Raw genomic sequence first — 21,032 nt, forward strand, 5'->3', positions numbered from 1 at the left:
TGTGTGTGTGTGTGTGTGTGTGTATGAAATATACATTTATTTCCATCTATTTATTTATTTAGGTAGGGGTGGGTGGCTCATGCATGTCAACACCATGGCACGCATGTAGAAGCCAGAGGACAACTTGGAGGACTCACTTCTCCTCCTACCGTGTGGATCCTGCAGACTGAACTCTGGTTGTCACACTTGGCAGCACATGCTGTCACCCACTGAGCCATCTCGCCAGCCCAGGTCTCTCGAAGCTTAAGGAAGTGGTGCTCACACTTGACAAGGTGAGTTTCCAGCCTGAATGAGATGAGCAGCTTTATCTTCAGCTTCCTGCTAGTTCCCATCAGCCATTGCCACCTTATAAAACATGCATTAGCTGAGACTCCCTTTTCCTCCATGTCAGAGATCCAATCCGTCTCTCAGAAGCATGAAGTGTGGTTAGACATTCTTTCCTGCTGTATATACAGTGCCCCCCCCATGCACACCCCTGCACCTCTGACTGTGGTAAAGTGCCCCCTGGTGCTCCTCTGTCTTCTGTTTGGGTCTCTCCTCCTCTTTGAAGCCACTTAAAGCCATTTCTCAAGTATCTGTTCCTGAACCTCTCCTAATCTCACTGTCTCCCCTTTCCTTAAGGAGTATCATGGACACTGGTGCCATCAGCTGTTAATATAAGCTACCACCTTCCACGTGCGTCTAGCTGTTCACTCTGCTGCCTCACTGAGGGTATTATTAGGGAATGTCAGATTCTGTGCTTCAAGCCAAACATGAGAAGGAGGCAGCATATCGGTGCCAAGCATTCTTGTCACAAGTCCTCTTCTCTGGAGAGATGGCTACAACCTTGTTGAGTTAGGATCGACCAGGACCAGGCTGGTTGGTAGAACAGGAACGGTGAAGTTGTCCAGGACAGAGAGGTCTCAGGAGCATTAAACACGCTGCTTTCCTGGTTCATCTGAAGGGTACTTTAGGATCACTGGGGCTAAGTCCTGCTAGGATCAACCAAGTCACTGACACTCCGGGATTTAGTGCAGGCGTTTCTAAGGGGGAAAAAAAAGCACCATGGCAAATCCCAGCCCAAATCTGTCTAATGCTAGGAAAAGTCAACAGTGAGGACTGCAGTTCAAAGCAGTGGGAATAAGACTTGGGGACACATTCTATGTGCTCAAGGTCTCGATTCTGAATAGCCTCGTGGTGTCTGTGGCTGTCCTCTGGAGCTCATGGCGCATGGGTGTGTTGAGTGGTTTAAAAGATTAGAAGCAAGTTCAAGTTCATATTGAATTGGGAGTTTAAGATGAAATCCCATGCCGGGTTTGGGTTCAGGTACTGTCAGAAATACTTTTGTTAAAAGCTACGGCACAGTAGAGGAATGACAGAAAACATGCCTCCCCCACTTGCCTGAAACGACACTCAGCCTTAGCAGTTTTGAAAAAGATAGATGCAGGACAAAGACTTGTCAGGAGGGAACTTACATGATTGAGAATTCCCATATTATAGTAGATACACTTTTATGACTCAATCTAACTTTTTCAAATGTGTTTCACTAATTTTTATGTATGGAGTATGATTGCCGGATCCATGGTCAACTTTGTGAGAAAGTGCCACGCTGCCTCTGTGCCCATCGGCGATGCGTGGAGACTTTTGCTGCTGGGCATCCTTGGTGGCGTTTGCTTGACTTCCTGTTTTTAGCCATTTGGACAGGTTTGCTAACACTGTGTCACTGTGGCTTTAACTTGCACGTCTCTCTGGCATGCTGCTACTCGTGTGCTCGTGTGTTCGTTTCTCGTCCACTTACCTCCCGGTGTGCATTGGTCCAAACCCTTCGCCCACTTTCCAACCAAGCTGCCTTCCAGATGGTTCGTAAGATTTGTTGAGATCTTCAAGACACAGGACTTTACACATAAAATCACTGTGCTCCTTCGACGTCTTTTCTCAGTGAGTGTGAATTCTCCATGTCCGCAGGCAACTTCCTTGAGGACTAATGAGCACAGAGTGGCCACTTACCTATGGAACTGCAGCTTCACTGGGGTGCTTGTAAATCCTTGCTTTTGCCGGAGTGATTTCATCTGTTTCCAAGTCTGCAAAACACTGTGCAGTAGGGCGTGGTCCTTTTCCCTTTCTGCGTCGTACAGTCGCTTTGTGTCTCTGTGGAAAGAATTGCAGACCGAGAGTGGGCTGCTAGGCTAGAGCTGCGGGTCGCTTGGAGCATCGTAGAAGCACATACTGGACTGAACCTATCTGCTCCCCCTACTTGACGCACATCTGGAACCTCTATCTTAGGATGCTTTTCTTTTGTCCACTGAAAACGCAGTGGAAATGGACTCTGCAAAGGTTTTTTTTTTTTTAAATCATTATTCAAAAGTGCTCTGCTAAAAAGTGAGCTTTCTGGAAAAGGGAAAACCTCCTAACTGAGGAGTCAGAGACATCCCAAAGAAATGGGCAGAAGATGCCGTAAGAAAGGAACCATAAAGAAAGGGGCTGGGAGCCCTGACATTTTGGTGATGTTTCTTGCTATGTGACATTGAGATCATTTGTAGTTGGTACTCTGCTATTTATGACCAAAAGTGTAAACCAGTCAGTGCTTTTATTTGCACTAATACAAACTTAAAATACATAAGTTTTAGGTTCTATTTGGGCAGCCCTGCAGCCACTAATTTAGGAAGAGTTCAGACATGCTCAGGTTTCAGGCTCTCAAGAGATTTCGATGAGAAGTAATGATGAGGATGATCCTGAATATCGGTCACTCTAGGAAGGGGCTGGGGAAAGACTGTGGTTATTTAAAATACGTGGGGGTAGAGAAATACCATTCAATATTCAACCTGTATCTCTTTCTTGATGGGCAGAGCCTGCTCTCCAAAGTCCTTTTATTAAGACATTAAAAACCATTGCCATGACCATGGACCCCTAATTAACTTTAAAGACCCCACCTCCAAATACTGTTATTAACAAACCATTTGGAAACTCCACTGATGATACTGCTGAGTGACTAGATCACGAGGATTCTAACTAACTAAACTAAAATCTGGTTGTACCACTAGTTGGTGGTGGGGCCTCGCTGGAGGAAGCAGGTCACTTGAGCATGACTTTAATGGATGCATCTTGCACCTAGACCTTCTCCTTTCCCTTCCTCTCTTTCTGCTTCCTGTCTGCATGCTATCAGCTCAGTATCCTCCTCTCCTGCCATGGCTTCAAGCCTCCTCAGGCCTGTCACATCCTTTTGGAGCTCCTATGATGAGTGTCAGTCTAGGTAACGGCTCTCAGGCCACCTAGGGTGATTTTCTGTTTCACAGACTTCTCTGTCTGCTCAATCCTGCTTTTAAACCCAGTCAATTACTCTACTTTCTAGCTGCAGACTTTCTCCTCAGGAATTCTGCAAAGATTTTCATCAAGAAATCTTTCATTGGTAGATACTAAACCTACCAGTGTTTTCTCAGGGTAGTTCTATGAAATATTTCTACACAAACACAAGCCTTAAGGAAAGACTGGCGACATCTCTGCAATCTCCTAAAGAGTAGGAAGTTCTTCTTTTTGAATTTTATATATCCCAGAGCCAAGCACAGCTTATCATCCAATCTACTTAATAAATGTTTGATGCATGCAGGACTCACTCAAAACCTACCTTATCTGCCAGTAATAATCTTGAAATGTTTCCCCGGTAAACCGGTTTATTTCTGTGTTTTTGCTAGCACGTTTGGTAGTCTCTGTCAGTGCTTTGAGCTGCAATCAAGAAAAGAGGTTTTTTGCTATATTTCATATACATGTGACTGCTGCTCTAACTCATCTGTAGAAACCTAAATCCAGATGTGTGCAATGGAAGCACACAAAAAAGTGTAAATTTTATCCTACCTTACATAATTTAATAATTGTTTAGTAATAAAAACAAGGTAAGACTAGACCAATACATGAGTAGAAGAGATGGACCTTATGCACATAACAGTACATAAATATATTCATCAGACTACAGTAAAGACAGCTCTTCAAGTCAATACAAAAATGATGCTGGTAGCCCCCAGGCTCAACTTTGGAGACAAAGCATCAAGTTGGAGCTCAATTTTATCCAAGACACATGTAGGATAAAAGGCTAGAGTTATATACACATATCATAGTAATACATGGAAGAGTATTTAGAATTTGGCCTGTCAGATTCCAGACACTATCAGCTGCAATCAAATGATCATTTTTCTTGGTTAACAGAATAAGAATTGATTTGGAAGACTACAATGTGGAAATATGTGACGAACTATTAGCGAGCAAATAGCTTATTTTATGTATAGAGCCATGAGCATAGACAGTAAAGATAAAGCCACTCTGTAAATATATTCGTAGATAGTACTCTATGGAGATAAAAATTATTGTTGCTATGGTTTTAAGGATGAGATAATTTCCCAGGTTTTCTAGCCACAGCCTGTGAGAGGGCTCCCGCAACACCTCGGCACCAACCAGGAACCTGGCACCAGGCGGTTGGGCACTACTATGATCTCTTTGTGATGAGGAAGCATGGTCCTGCCCAAGATCATGACATACTAAGCAGGACAACAAGTCCCATACACAGGCCTGGTGCAGACCGCCTCAGGCTTCTAGGAGAAAACATGAGCCCACTCAGAAGCTTACAGTGCCAGGCAGACGGACACTACCATGGCGAGCAAATGTATGGTGTGGTATGGAAGAGAGAGAGAAACAGAATGGGTCATGTCCCGTGGACAGGGGCATATCTGAAGAGCTGAAATAGGTGAGGAGCAGGTTGAGGTGGGTAGCTTGATTGCCACCCAGAGCCGTGGTGATGTCTGGACCCGAACTGTTGCCAGGGCCCGCGTCTGGGTTCATGGCTCTGATGCAGCCTCAGTTTCTGTTGCTGTCCATGGCTCCTGATACCATCAAAGGCTGAGAGGATAGGGTTGTACAGAGTTTAGTCCAGCCCCTCACTGGCTGTAACACTAGGGAGAGCTGGGTCTGCCCCTCACTGGCTCAGCAGAGCACTCAGGAGAGACCTACACCTCACCTGGGCAGCCAGCACAATAGAGCTGACCCTGAGGGCATGTAAGCAGAAAAACTGGCCCCTCTCCTTGGTTATTGTTGCAAGGGACAATGCAGGAGAGGTCACCCTGGTGGGGAGGATGAGGGAGAGCTGGTGGGCTGACCAACCCTGCAACTACCCAGGCCCAGAACTAGGGTTATGAGTTGGCCCACTCCAACATCCACCTCATCCATGATCTACAGGTGCGCGTGAAGGGGCCAGTCCTGCAGATCCAAAGCTGCAGGATCTCCACAATGCAGGATATCTAAGAGGAGTACCAGTGATGGCCCAGCACTGATAGTGTAGCAGAAACCAGAGGCTTCGAACCAGACCAATGAGTCTGCAACGAACACTTACTCGTAAAGACATATGGATAAAAGGGCTCATTGTGTGACTCACTGTGTCACACTGCAACATCCATGACAAGATTTTTTCTTTTTTTCCTTTCTTTTCTTTTTTTCCCTTAAATTTTATTTTATTGGGGGGGCATTGCAAGGGCAGAGGGCAGATATGAAAGGACAGGAAATGAATGGGATCAAGGTACACAATGTAAAAGACACAAAGAATAGATAAAAATTTAAAAAGAGATAAAAATTTGTTAGGCACATCATATAGAGCAGAAATCTGTAAATAAAATTACTCTCAAGGGCCCATATCAACTTCAGAATCAGCTCCTCTGTGTGTGAACCACACTACACTAAAACCTAGAATTTTTGGTATTCATAGGGACTATTCTCATGTTACTACTCTATTTCCTCCTCCTATTAAATTCTATCACACAATCAATAACATTTAATTCAAGCAGATGAACCAAGTTCTGTTATTTCTGCACTATCATCATCATTATTATTATTATTATTATTATTAGTGAAGGTTTCACTATTTATCCCAGGCTGGTCTCAAACTGAAAGCAATCTTCCTCAGCCTCCCTGAGCTGGAATTACAGGTGTCTACTACCGTAGTAGGCTACGCCTGTAACTAACCACCAAACAGTCATTGAAGTGCAGTTCATATACAAGTGCAGTTCTGAGATACCTGGTGGCTCTGTCAACATTGCACAGTTAGTGAAATACTGTAGTATTTAATTTCAAGCAAACTCAGTTGACTGAGACCTACAATTTTTTTTTTCTCTGAGAGAACATTAGTTAACAAAATGCTTGGGTGCCAGGAACCCAAAGAAAACTTAAATGAGAGGCAGCACAATAATCAATGGATACATCTCTAATGTTTCTCTAGAATGTATGACTCTCTTCATGATGTCCATTAGATGACTACTTCAATTAGTCATCCTCAGAAGAAGACTGTTCAATTTCACAGGAGGTTCAAGACTGTTACAAATGCTAAATTGCAAGACGTTAAAGTGGTGCCTCTTAAAGCCATTTGTGGTGGTTTGAAAGAAAATGGTCCCTAAGGGGAGGGCACTAATAGGAGGTGTGGCCTTGTTGGAGTAGGTGTGGTCTTGTTGGAGGAAGTATGTCACTGTGAGGGTGGGCTTTGAGGTTTCATATATGCTCAAGCCATGCACTGTAATACAGACCACTTCCTGTTGCCTGTGAGTCAAGATGTAAGAACTTTCAGCTCCTTGTCTAGCATCATGTCTGCCTGCATGCTGCCTTGCTTCCCTCCATGACAATAATGAACTAAAACTCTGAATGCTAAGTGAACCACCACAATTCAATGTTTTCCTTTTTAAGAAAACATTTCCATAGTCATGGTGTCTCTTCAGAGCAACAGAAACCCTAACTAAGACACCATTATAATTTCAAATGTTCTTGCATCATAGAGCCAAGAGTAGCACGAACTAGTGGATGCTTTATCTGCGGAAAACATCCTATGGGGCAGGTTTGAGGCCATCTCCTCAATAAGTCAAACCTTCCCATTTGTTCTTGGATCACTGTTCTAGTGGGTTGAATCTTTAGGCATTAAATAAAGAGAGAAGGTTCTCTGTTAATTGTTCTATTCCAAGAGCATCCTCTTCCAGTTTTAAAAGTTGGGCCCTAGAAAGTCACTGGGAGCCCCCTCACCTTCTCATAGAGCAGCTGAGATAAGCTCTGCTTCTGCCTGTCCTGGAAAGACTCACAGAGCTGGAGCAGCCTGGCACATAGGACTTGTTCTTGATTGAAGAGCGGGTGATGGCTGAACTGCAAGCCCACGATGTTAAGATCTAATTGGTACATTTCCCTTTGACCATCCATTCTGTTCCTAAAGCAGCATCCCAGGTCAAATTTCACTGCCTTTTAAAGAAAAATATGTCCAAGTTTATTTGATTCTGTTGCCTTCGAAACCACAAGTAACTTTTTCTTATAAAATAACATGCCAGGCATATTTAAATTCCAGAGCTTCAGAATTATAAAGCCAACAAGTGGTTCATCTTTGAAATTTATTTGCACTCTTAATTTAATAAAATAGTTTTATATTACATTTTTCTTTTTTATTACAATACCTTATTTTAGCGCAGAATCTTAATCATCTTGCTATAAATTATTGTCATCTACATCATTACTGTTTACGTGGATGTTGGACTTTCAATTTACAAGACCCAAAATAATTTTTATAGGAACACCATGGCAAATTGTGCTACAACTTTTGCATTAAGAGTTTTTTCTTGTGAGTCAGAGTTAAATGGAATTATCTATTAAAATTATTTATGAGTGAGTATACTAGTAATTGTCTGAAGAGTCCCTTGAAGGAAGCCAGGCTCTCTAAGTGGTCTAAGGACACCATCCCTCTCTCTACAAAAGATGCCTCCATTTGGACACTAGATTTCACTTCTGATGTGGGATTCCCCTCTGTATGCTATGAATATGTTTTATTACCATTGATTAATAAAAAAGCTATTTTGGCTCATGGCAGGGCAAAATATAGGTAGGCAAGAAAACTAAACGAATGCAGGGAGAAAGAAGGCAGAGTCAGGAAGACATTATGTAGCTACTAAAGGAGAAAGATTCCAGAACCTTACTGGCAGGCTATAGCCTCATGGTGATACACAGATTAATAGAAATGGGTTAATTTAAGATATAAGAACTAGGCCGGGCGGTGGTGGCACACACCTTTAATCCCAGCACTAGGGAGGCAGAGGCAGGTGGATCTCTGTGAGTTCGAGACCAGCCTGATCTACAAGAGCTAGTTCCAGTACAGGCTCCAAAACCACAGAGAAACCCTGTCTCGAAAAACCAAAAAAAATAAATAAATAAATAAAAAGGATATAAGAACTAGCTAAAAATAAGTCTGAGCTATATTAGCCAAACAGTGTTGTAATTAATATAGTTTCTGTGCAAATGAGCAATCTCCATTTATACACCTCCATTATAATTGTTTCAGTCTGGAGGTCTTAGATTATATGCAAAATGGTTCATCTTTGACTTAATCTGCTATCTTCAATTTAAGCATGTGTCTAAACTTGTGTGCGGCTGAATTTTAGTGACGTTATTTGAGAGAAATGATGAGTTACTGAGCATCTGATTCCCAGGACTGGATCCACCTCAAAAGGACAGCCCTGAGTCCTCTCTCTGGATCATTATGGTGTGAACCCACCTCAGAAGGACAGCCCTGAGGCCTCTCTCTAGATCATTCTGGTGTGAACCCACCTCAGAAGGACAGCTCTGAGTCCTCTCTCTAGATCATGCTGGTGTGAACCCACATCAGAAGGACAGCCCTGAGGCCTCTCTCTGGGTCAGTCTGGTATAAAAGGCCTACTGCTGGAGTTGAATGGGGATTTTTTCTTCTGAAGTTCACACTGAAACTATTGCTAACAGTTATTTAGGAGTAGCACCAAGTGGGACTTTTAGAAGGTTATCAGCTCTCTTTTCTCACTAGTCACATGATTAGTAGCTGCGTTTGATTAATGGCTCCTTAGTCTGCTTTCTATTGCCATTAATAAAGACCAGGGTCAACAACAACTGGGAGAGGAAAGGGTTTACTTGGCCCACATGCTCTATAGACTTGGCCTGCAAGTGGAGACATTTTCTCAGTTAGGGTTCCTTATCCCAGAATAACTCCAGCTTGTGTCAAGTTAACAAAATCCTAACCAGGACAAATGGAAGAAATAGTTCCCTCAAAAGTGGGTCATCAGCTGTAAAAGTCTATTTTGCCAAGTCTCTCATGTGCCCTGCCTCTTGCCAGGACATGCTGCACTGTCTTGGGACTCTGCCAGTGCTGTAGGAAATCCTTCATCCAGTAGACTTTAAGTTACCCGCCCACTTGAGCATGGCCTCTTTTACTATAAATGATGATATAAAGCGTGCCCATTCTCTCTTCCTGTTGTTGGACTCAGCTGCTGTTTTCCCATTCGAGCAGAGGACTGTGATCTGTGAGTCTACCCCTAAATAAATAACCCTGTATTGTACTCAATTCTGAGCTAGTGTGGGTTTTCTTTTTAGCGCCAGTAGCTGTCAGAGATGACTTACCCACGGTTTTAGCTTCCTACCCTGTAATCTACTCTGACAAAGCATTGAGTTCTAAATACCCAAAAGGTGATGGAGGTGTTGCTTTCTATGTGTTGCTTTCATTGGTTAATTAATAAAGAAACTGCCTTGGCCTTTGATAGGCCAGCCCTTAGGTGGGTGGAGTAGACAGAACAGAATGCTGGGAGAAAGAAGCCGAGTCAGGCAGTCGTCATGATTCTCCCACCCAAGATGGATGCAGGTTAAGATCTTCTTGGTAAGCCACCTTGTGGTGCTACACAGATTACTAAATATGGGTTAAAGCAAGATGTGAGAATTAGCCAATAAGAGGCTAGAACTAATGGGCCAGGCAGCGTCTAAAAGAATACAATTTGTGTGTTGTTATTTTGGGTATAAAGCTAGCCATGCTGGAGCCGGGGCCGCAGCCCACCGCTCTTTCTACAAAAAGGATCCAAAGAAGGTAGATGGATACCTATAGGAATGGATGATCTAAAAAAAATTAAGCAATCTGTTGTAATTTATGGCTTCCATTCCACATTTGTTAGGGAGATAATAAAGACATGGGCTTCTAGCAATAAGGCTGCCCCACATGACTGGCTTCAATTAGTTTCAGCAGTCCTGAATGATGGGCCCTCACAGCTGTGGAAATATTATTTGAGAGAAGAGGCAAAAAATTTAGTACAACAGGGAAAAGCAAAAGGACTTGAGACTTCACAAGACCAAATTCTTGGTGAGGGCACATATGCTGTCCCACAGGCTCAAGCTCTTTACAATGAACAAATCTTGTCCCTATGCCACAAAGCAGCCTTAAATGCTTGGAACAGGATTCAAGAACTAGTAAAAAAAATGAATCATATATCAGGGTTAAACAGGGCCATTTAGTGACATTTTACAATGATTAACTAAGGCTATACAAATAGGAGTAACAGACCCAGAAGCTAGATGAGTACTTACTGAATCTCTGGCTTTTGAAAATGCCAACTTAGAATGGATCCTGCATACAATGAACATTGAGACATTTGACTATAATACTGAACCTTGAGTAGGAGAAGCAATTTCCAAAGGTATGAGGAGACATCAAAATGCCAAATGTTTTGATTGTGGTAGAATAGGACATCTGAGAAGGGATTGTAGACAATGAATTCCTAGAAATAATGTCTCCTCTGGGAATGGCAAAAATAAAAGTTATCAACCTTCTGGATTATGTAGAAGGTGTGGCAAACAAAAGCCCGACATTTGACCAATGAATGCAGATCAACAAAAGACAAACAAGGCAACCCAATACCATCAGGAAACTCCTTGGGGGCCTCTCATAGGCCCCCAAGTCAAAAGTGGTCCTGTCATTCCCAGTCACTATGAGGGTATGTCTCACTAGAAAAATTTAAAAAATCCAGAGCCTTCTATAAAAAACTATCTGTTCTGGATGATGGAACAAACATGGAAAAGGAATCAAAAATCCCAATAGGATATAGGAAACATATATTCTGGCAGACTCCTATAGATGATCAAAGCCCAAAGCTGAGTATGCATATAAATGGCATTGTAATTGTTTGATAGACACAGGTGTGGATGTGAGTATCATTACTCCAGAATCTTGGCATCCAAATTGGCCTCTTCAAGAGGCAGACGGGAAAAAGAAGGGCGGAGTCAGGGAGAAACCATAGAGCTGCTGCCAGGAACAGAATTTCTAAAACTTTGCTGGTTGGCCATGACCTCATGATCATGCACAAATTAATAGAAATGGGTTAAATTAATATGTAAGAGTTAGCTAATAAGAAGCTAGAGCTAATGGGCCAAGCAGTAGTTTAAATAATATGGTTTCTGTGTGATTATTTCGGGGCTGAGCAGTTGGGAAACAAACAAGCGGCCCTCCTCCAACACAATACTTACTGGCTGTGGTCCTCAGAAGCTAAAACAGTAACTAAGCTGATGGAATGTCTAATAACAATCTTAGGACATGAGTTTATACTATAAGCAAAAGCTGAAGGAGGGAGTGACTACAGACTTCAAATAGTTCAGCTGTCACAGGGGTAAGGTGCTTTATGAGTTCTCTGTAGCCAGAAATGGTCAAATAAGTAGAGCATTCAGGAGGCAGATTTTAATTTGACAGTAGGAAACAATTAGAACTATGGGGCACAGGAATGAATTATCTTTTGAGTTACTAAGTTAGAACTTCCACTTCCAAAAAGTCTCCATCTTGGCATACAGGACCAAAGTTCATCCATGCAACCCATAAACCAAGGAATTTCCCTTTCTCTTATTAACCACTGTCTTCATCACTGTTCTACTGTGCGAAGAGACACCATGACTATGGCAAGTCTTATAAAAGAAAGCATTAACTGGGGCTGGCTTACAGTTTCAGAGGTTTAGTCCATTATCATCATGGTGGCATGGACGGTACTGGAGCAGTAGCTGAGAGCCACATCCTGGTCTTAAGGCAGCAGGGAAAAAGAGAGAGGGACAGAGAGACAGAGAGAGACACAGAAGGAGATATAGAGAGAAAGACAGAGAGACAAAACTAAACACACACAAAGAGAGACAGAGAGAGGTAGAAAGAGAGACAGAGAGGGAAAGAGAGTTGGAGAGCAGGAAAGAAATGGAAAGCGAGGAGAAGGAGGAAGAAAGAAAGACTGGGCCTGGCCAGCTTGGACTTTTGAAACCTCAGAGTCCACCCCCAGTGGCATGCTTCCTCCAACAAGGCCATGCTTCCTGGTCATTCTCAAATAGAATCACTCCCTGATGACTAAGCATTCAGATATATGCGCCCATAGAGGTCAGTCCTATGCAAACCACCACAGAGGCTCTTTGCCATTATATAGCAAAACTGAATGCATATAAACATAAAACCAGCATTTCTATTCTGTGGTATTTACCCAGCAGAAAGTACACACACCTGTCTCGTCAGAACACGAGTGCGGACCTTTCTCAGAACTGTTGCTACCATGACAAACAACTGGATACGCCAGACATCCATCAGTAGAAGGACAGATAAATAAAATGTTGTCTTCATACAACTGATTTCCATACAGGAAAAAACAAGCAAACTATTGCATCATACAAATAGCAGTTTTCTATGATTCCATTTATGTAAAAGAGACAAAGCTAACAGGGGAGAGTAATGTGCAGTACCAGGACCTATGGCCGCTGCTCCCCTGGATGCCATTCGATGGGGTTTCTTCTCACAAAGTCAGAATCATACACATTTTGTATTGTGGTTTTCGCTTCACATTGTATTTGAGTATTTCCCATCATTAAACAGACCTCAATAATCTTAAAGATTACTTAATATTTTTATCCAAGGTTAGCTATTCTATGACTAGGCTCAGTATATTTAGGAGGTAAAATAAAACCATAAAACATGTGATAACTGATATTATAAGAGCCGATATCCAAGCACAATTACAGATTACTGCCGCTTACCTTCCTGTGTACAGTCTTCAGTGCTGGATTCAAAGATTCCTTGCTCGTGCTGATCCTAAAGTTCCAAGATTGTCTAATAGGTGAAGGCAATGACATTATCTCTCCACTTTCTTCAAACCAACATTTTCCCTATCAGAAATATGCACAAAATCTAGTCATTGAATAGTTCACTAAAAACAAATGTCACATATTAGCTGCTACTGGTCTAACACATTAGCTGGTACACTTGCCTCCTGGAGGCTGAGAAGGCGGTTTTCCATCTTGTTGCAGATCTTTTTACACATCACTGGCTTTTTTGTAGTGTAGAATCCTTCGTCTTCTAAGATGCGCGGCATCATGCCTTTTGGCAGTTTACGCTGGTTGGCCACTTAATGATAAAACTCAGATAAGCACTTTAAAGTTCACAGTGGGATAACTAATACATATAAGGTCAGTATCTTTCACCGCTCCAACATGCACATAAATCAGCACCCTGTAACATGGCACATGCATGACTTGTGTATTTCGGGGGAGTGTATTACCTGGAGAACTACTTGGCAAAAAAATATTTGCCTCCTGTTTTTGTCTCTGCTCTTGATCATCTTCATATTCCGCTGCTTTTACTTCAAATAAATCCATTAAAGTGACTTCTTCCGCAAAATCCTCGTCTCGGCCCTCAGCAACATTTTGTGAACTATCACCAAATGCAGAGGGTTTGAAGTAACTATCACTGACTGATTTCTGTTGGATATCAAAAAGGAAAGATCAGTCTGCAAGCTTTCCCCCATGACCAGTATGCAGACACATTATGTTTCCCTACTGTGGCCTTCCAGTTCATCTAGCTCAGATCAAGTGCTTGCTGAAACTATAAAATATGTTGTTGATAAAATAAGTTTTGCTGAATATAAAGGAACTCGTTTAAGGTTACTGTTATATATTTTTATTGCTCAGTGTTCAATTCCCCAGTGACTGTTGCTGAAACAGAATAATACCTTAGGCCCCGTTCTGCCCTAGGGAAATGGTTCAGACACAGGACCCATACGGACCTACAGAGATACAAGACCTATGTACAAGTCTTCATCAGACTTCCTCAGTTGTAAGATCTTTGATTGCACAGTGACACCTGAGACTGTGTCAATAAAGTTAACCTTGAATCAGGGGGCAGAGCCAGCAACTGGCTGACTGGAATTAGCCATGGGGAAGCCAGGAATACGGATAGAGAAGATGCACAGGAAGGAGCAGGGAGGAGCCTAAGAGATTTCCTGTGCTTTCTTTGATCTGGGAAGTATGGAGAGAGGATCAGCTGGTCACTCCTCCTCTGCCACTTCTTTGATCTATCAGGTTTTCACCCCCGATACCTGACTCCTGAGTCTTTATTGATCATAGAGCGACAGATGAGCATCCAATGTGTGGCGTGAGATCATGCTGTGGCTTCTGAAGCCAGCACCCCTCCACCGGTGCTCAGGCTGCTTCTCCTGCCATCCCCCACACCCTTCCTTGCTGTGGCTCCCCCCACACAGTCAGGCCCCCAGGCCAGCCACAGACACCTGCTGCAGGGACTACAGACACCTGGACACCCTCTGGTGCTAGTGCTAATCCTCTACAGAGGCACAGAGGACACTCCATTCCCACAGGCTTCTGCAGACACAGATCTAATCTCACTTTAAAAGATGTGCTTCAGGCCGGGCGGTGGTGGCTCACCCCTTTAATCCCAGCACTCGGGAGGCAGAGGCAGGTGGATCTCAGTGAATTTGAGGCCAGCCTGATCTACAAGAGCTAGTTCCAGCACAGGCTCCAAAGCAACACGGAGAAACAAACAAACAAACAAACAAAAAGAAAAACAAAGAAAAAAGATGTGCTTAATAAACAGGAAAGGGCAATAGAGACCCCAGAGATAAATTACACAGTGCTTCCTTCACTTCAGAGGTTTTAAATGCTGATGAGAAAGGAAGAACAGCTGTGCAGAGACACTGGGTAGTAGAAAAAAATGGCTGGATTAAGTCAGCCTGTATATTCTAAAGATGTGTTGACTTAGAATGGAAGCCAGGACATGTGTTACTTTGGGGACTAAGTTTTGCTTTTTTTTTTTTTTCCAGAGGAGAAGAAATGCCATCAAAATTGACAAAGATTAGACTCGAACAGGAAAGACCTCTAATTAAGAGAGGTGTTCATCAAACACCTTGGTCATTCTATCTAAACTAACTTATAAGACAAACAAATACCTTTCATTTGTTCAGGTATAAAAAAAGAAAAAGAAAAAAATTATTACTAAAAGATAATACTTTTTCTGTTGCCAAAAATCTTTTTGCCTTAACAAAGATATAATTTGCCAAAAAGGGAAATTCCCCAGAGTTAGGGTGGAAACAGGGCTTTATTTTTGTCTTCCCAGGAGAATAAAGGAATCCAGCTAAGGAATCTGAAGATCACTGGACAAATGAGACATCAGAAGAAGGAAGATGAGTCATCATGAGAAAATGTCCCAATAAAAAAAGTAAACTGGCCTAGTGGTGTAGCACATTTCCATCAGGGTAGAATTTCATAAGTTTTCCCAAACACTGTTTTTGCTGCTCTGTACAAACATAAAAGGCAAATGGTTTCTTTGTGGTCCCAATTCAATTAAAAATTAACGCTGGCTTTGGAGTTGGAACATGGCTCTCTCCTTCTCTAAAACCAAGAGTGCTTATTAAAGAAAAATCTAAAATCTCTGTCTCACGTCTGAAGAGCTACCTGGTATTAGACAGGAGAAAAACCAAAATTAAGAGACTATCCTATTGCCACTAATCTCATAATCTTTGGTTTTTATTTGATTCTTTAAAACTTTTCTTAAGGTATAAATATTACCTCAAAAAATTAATTCTAGAAATAAGCTCAATCTAACTTCCTTTACATGTGTCCGGGCTTGAGTCTGAAGCAGGTAACTAGGAATTAAGCTTGTGTACCCCAGATGTATTTAACAGATTATGGTGCTCTAACCTCTTGGAAAGAGGTCAGCTGGTTATCCCTCCCCGACTACTTCTTTGGTCTATCATGTTTTCACCCCCAAAATCTGACTTCCAAGTCTTTATTGGTAATAGAACAACTTAGGAAAAACAACACTCTTCCCTTTTGGTTTTCTCCACTCCCAAGACACATTACTTAAAAAGATGTGGCATAGATAGACTATTTTCTATAACGTATTCAAGAGAAAACAATAGAGGAAAGGAAGAAATTCATGGCAAAGTGGTTACTGTGAAATTATAAAATAGGATTATTTATAAAAGTTGTTTAAAATCTGAGCATAGGAAGAAATAGATATATTATTTTGATAAACATCTTTCTATCATGGTCATAAGTACGGGTCTACTCACAAAAAATTAATAATTCACTTGTTTCAGGTGACTATGTAATGTAAAATCTTTACATATTGAAGAAAATACCATCCAATTAAAAAACTTTCAATTCTGAAAATGTACATTTAGGGTAAGTAATAAAATAGAACCACAGAATCATTTTTTATTTTTGTTTGCTTGTTTTTTGAGATAGAGATTCAGGATGTTGCTCTGGTAGTCCAGAACTCACTGTGTAGTTCACACTGGCCTAAAATAAAACATGATATCTCTGCTTTGGTCCTTCCAACAGCTGCTGAGCTGCATATGCATCCAAAGTGTGGTCTAGCACCCCTGGCTCACGGAAGTCTTGTGACTACAGACCCTTACCTGGTCTTTGATCAACCCTAACAAATTTTTGAAAGTATGTTGGAGTTGGGGACTCAGCAACTTCTCTTTTCATTAACGATGAACTGGGTTTCTGATGACATCTTTCAGTCACAGTTTTGTTGTTTTTCTCTCAACTTTATACCTCATTTCCCCTCCCAGCATCAACATGAAGGACAGTTAACCATCACCCAGGCTTGTCTACCATCATTCCCCACTTCCTACCTTTTTTTTTGAAATCACAGAAATATTTTATATCTGGATATCTTTGAGGAAGGTCTTTAGAATTCAAACAAGGTATGATACCAACAAGCAGAAGCAAGATTTTTTTTTTTTTTTTTTTTTTTTGCCGAGGATCTCCACACAGAGGAGCTCCTTAAATATTCTTACCACCAGCTAAGAAGGGTTCTCTGCCCCAGCTGGTGTTTCCATGCCAGTGTTCCTCTGCACCACTGGGGGCACAGCCAGCGTTCTCAATCCTGATGTCTGAGTACAGTGGGCTCTCCAGTGTGGACCCTGATGATGGCCCCTGGTCTACAGGCATCTTCGAGAGTCTCATATAACCTGTCTTTGTTTTCAGCTTGGGTCAGGCTACAATCTTAACTCAATAAGCCCTATATTTCTAACTCTTTCTCACTTAGTCCAATCCACCTGCTGTCCCAGATCATCACCTCCCTGGTCTTCAGTGTGCCGCTCATAGCAGAACACTCCTCGTGATGTCAGCTGCTGGGTGACAGGGAGTCTAAGCTCAGAAGATCCAAACGTAGATGGACATGTGAGCACTGTGTGACAAGAGGAGACGCTGTCCTTGACTGTCTCCAAGGAGCATCCCTCCCTGGCTGTGGAGAGATGAACAGAACCCTCTGAGAGCCCGTCCCTGGCTGTGGGGTAATGAACAGAACCCGCTGAGAGCATCCACAGACTTCACCCTGAGAGCATGGATTAGGTTGGACCACCCACCTTTCTCTCAGCAGGAAGGGGTCATACTCAAATTTGGCCTCCTGAAAAGTAGATTTCTTCTCTGACAGGAATGGTGGCTTCCCACGGCCTTCCATCAGGTTTCCAAGATAACCCCATTCTTCTAACCTGGACGCCAGCATGCCCAGCCAGGCCCATGGCCCCACCCTTTGCTGGCTTCTTTCATACTTGCTCTATGAGAAGAAAAGTGCACCTGGCTCCTGTACTCTGCTGAATGAGATGAGCAGGGACAGAAGTTTCTCCTTTCCCAGAAAATACTACCCCTTAGCCTATATCTTAAGATGCTGGAAGGTCAGCTGGCTTAGTATTTAAGATCTTGGAAGGACTGAAAAATATCTTTTTTATATTCAAATATTGGTTGAGTACCTAATATGTTCCAGGAAGCAAATAAATAGATGACAACATCTACATTGGGCAGTACTAAGACTTATGGAGAAAAACAAATCGGGGGAAGGGCTGGGTGGGCTGGGACTATTATTTTAGATACGACTTTCAGGCTCAGTATCTTCCATCAGACACCCAAAGGTAGTGAAGGATACAACATGAAGAAAAGACAGGACCTTCCAAGGTGAGGGTGCATGCCTGCAATCTTAACACTCAGGAGGCTAAGTAGGAGGGTTCAGAGCTCCAGGCCAACCTGGGTTACAGGGAAAGACCCTGTCCCAAAACAAAACACAGTACACACACACACACACACACACACACACACACACACACACACACACACGAGAGGGGTGGGGGATGTTGTGAGATATTTGATTACACTGTGTAAAGATGCCACTGTGATTGGTTTAACAAAAAGCTAAATGGCCAATAGCTAGGCAGGAGATATAGGTGGGAATTCCAGACAAAAAGAGCTCTGGGAAGAAGAAAAGGGGAGTTGCCAGCTGGACGCAGAGGAAGCAGGGCATGAGGAATGAGAAGTAAAAGCCATGGGCCACATGGAAGCACATAGATTAATAGAAATGATTTAAGTTATAATAAATAAATATAAATATATAATAAATATGAATAAATATTATAAATATAATATAAATAAATATAAATAATAAATAAATAAAGTTAGAAACAAGCCTAAACTAAGACTGAGCTTTCATAACTAATAAGAAATCTCTGTGTTGTTATTTGGAAGCTGGCTGGTGGGACAGAGAAAGACTCATTATAAATGGATCCATCTCCTGTCCAGCTCTGTCATCCTATGCCTTTAATAAATTGCTGGTTTGGGGGAGAGTAAGGATGTAAAATAGAAAAACAAATTTAACCTGCTGAGCAGATCGCCTCACGACTGAGTCTTCTTCCCCACTCAGGATAAAAAATGAGAGACCTTCATCCAGCAAGACTTCAGTCTGGGGGTTAAACAGCATCAGACAAGTGTTTAGTGAAATGGATACATGCATTGTCTACATTCAAGGTGAGAAACACTTCCCTAATAGGGCAGATGGCAGCTTAGTATATAAATAGAGACTGCTCCTATGTTCCCAGCCACCCAGACCTGAATAATCACACAGGAACTCTACTGATTACAACACTGCTTGGCCAATGGTTCGGGCTTCTTAATAACTAACTCTTACAACTTAAATTAACCCATTTTTATTAATCTGTGTATCGCCACGAGGCTGTGGCTTACCTAAGGTTCTGGTGTCTGTTTCTTTCAGCAGCTACATGGCGTCTCTTTGACTCTGCCTACTCTATGTATCTCTTCCAGCCTGCCATAGGCCGGAGCAGCTTTATGCATTAACCCATAAAAACAACACATATATAAAAGGATATCCCGCATCATTAGTAGAAAACATGGACCAACAGAGCAGCTATTTTATCGGTTCACACCACTTAGCTGTGATTCATAACTTACCTTTACCTCTTTGCTTTTTTAAGTGTTTTGGTAACTATAGTAAGAACCAAAATAGGTTAAAGCCAAAATCCCCTTCTCTACCCTCTCATGCTGACCCGAATAGTTAGAGGATTATTTCACAGTTTAATCGAAAGGCTGCTCCATGTCAATGCTCCAATTTTCACGTGTTCTAATGACATATGCTCACACACCCACATGCCATCCTATTCCGACAATATTGAGTGGCATATCCTTAGTTACAGACCTAATTCATAAATAAATCCTCTTTTGTCCATGCTCCAAATTCAGATCCTTTGGAATACAAATCATACCACTTCTTTCTCATGCATATTTATTGCCTTAAGAGAAGGTTAGACTCTGTTGTAGTAAGAGCAGCGGGGCTGCGTCCCCGGCACCCGGCCGCCCCCACGGCTAGCTTTACCCGAAATAATTACACGGAAACTGTATTCTTTTAAACACTGCTTGGCCCATTTCTATCTAGCCTCTTCTAGGCTAATTCTCACCTATTAATTTAGCCCATCTCTAATCATCTGTGTTGCACCCCAAGGTGCGCTTACCGAGAAGATTCTAGCCTACGTCCATCCTGGGTCAGAGCTGAATCGCCTCTGTCCAGGAGAGCGGAGCATGGCGTCTCTGTCTGAGGCGTCTTACCTCACTTCCTCTTCCTTCCAGCATTCTGTTCTGTTTACTCCACCCACCTATGTTCTAAGCTACGAGCCCAAGCAGTTTGTTTATTACTTAACCAATGAAATCAACAGATTGATATATGACACTCCCACATCAGTTAGAGGGACTCAATTCCATGAAAAAAGTCACACTAGAAATCAAAGAATTTAAAAGCACATGAAATGCGGAAATTTACCTTGTATTTTGTTTATATCTAGAATTTATTTATTTTTTTATTTTTATTTTTTATTTTTTTTAATATTTTATTTTTTTATTTTTCGAGACAGGGTTTCTCTGTAGCTTTTGGTTCCTGTCCTGGAACTAGCTCTTGTAGACCAGGCTGGCCTCAAACTCACAGAGATCCGCCTGCCTCTGCCTACCGAGTGCTGGGATTAAAGGCGTGCGCCACCACCGCCCGGCTTCTATCTAGAATTTAGCCTCCACTTGCTCCCACAAACTGTCCCATTGTCTCTGCTTATCACCAGTTTCCTGAACACATAAACTTGTATTGAGTGTGGAAATTCTTATTTTATTATATTTTTATTTTATTATTATTGAAGCATGATTAATAAAAACTCAGAGACAGATATTGGGGTTTAACCTGAAGTCCAGAAAGGCAAGGCAGCCAGCTACTGGCTCTTTAATATCTATCTCTGGGTTTTTATTAATCGTGCTTTACTTGGTGCCCAATGTGGGGGTATGAATTCACAAAAAATAAAATAAAATAAAAACCGTTTTCTTGAGGTTTTTAGCCACTGCCACAGGCCAGAGCCAGCTCTAACCCTAGCCAGCTGGGTCAGAGAAAAACTGAACCCATCTCCCATCTATCCCATCTTAGCTTCCTCATCTGAACAGGCTTCACACGCCACAGGGTTGTAACAAAAAATATGGCTCCCACCAGCACCTCCAACATGAAGCTAGACTCAAAAAATTAAGGAACAGGGTGGACCCAGCTGCCAAAGATGTAGATTTAATCCCAAAACTTGGTAAGCAGAGGTAGAGGCAGAAGCAGGCAGATCTCTGTGAGTTCAAGGCCAGTCTGATCT

General features: G+C 42.1%; 1 protein-coding gene across 1 annotated transcript in view; it reads right to left on the reverse strand.

The window, feature by feature from the left end:
• Cc2d2b (coiled-coil and C2 domain containing 2B) overlaps positions 1-21,032 on the reverse strand; it is an 83,282-nt gene that overhangs the window by 51,335 nt on the left and 10,915 nt on the right. Inside the window, exons 5-11 of the mRNA XM_041662077.1 lie at positions 18,731-18,814; positions 13,341-13,539; positions 13,050-13,186; positions 12,820-12,948; positions 7,021-7,230; positions 3,602-3,699; positions 1,987-2,127 (exon numbers count right to left, since the gene is read on the reverse strand). Of these exons, the coding sequence (XP_041518011.1) occupies positions 1,987-2,127; positions 3,602-3,699; positions 7,021-7,230; positions 12,820-12,948; positions 13,050-13,186; positions 13,341-13,539; positions 18,731-18,814 (998 nt within the window). The remainder of the gene's footprint in view (positions 1-1,986; positions 2,128-3,601; positions 3,700-7,020; positions 7,231-12,819; positions 12,949-13,049; positions 13,187-13,340; positions 13,540-18,730; positions 18,815-21,032) is intronic.

The sequence above is a fragment of the Microtus oregoni genome, unplaced genomic scaffold (genome assembly GCF_018167655.1).
Source record: "Microtus oregoni isolate MIOR12 unplaced genomic scaffold, Mior012 000012F_ref0000307, whole genome shotgun sequence".
Taxonomy (NCBI): Eukaryota; Metazoa; Chordata; class Mammalia; order Rodentia; family Cricetidae; genus Microtus; species Microtus oregoni.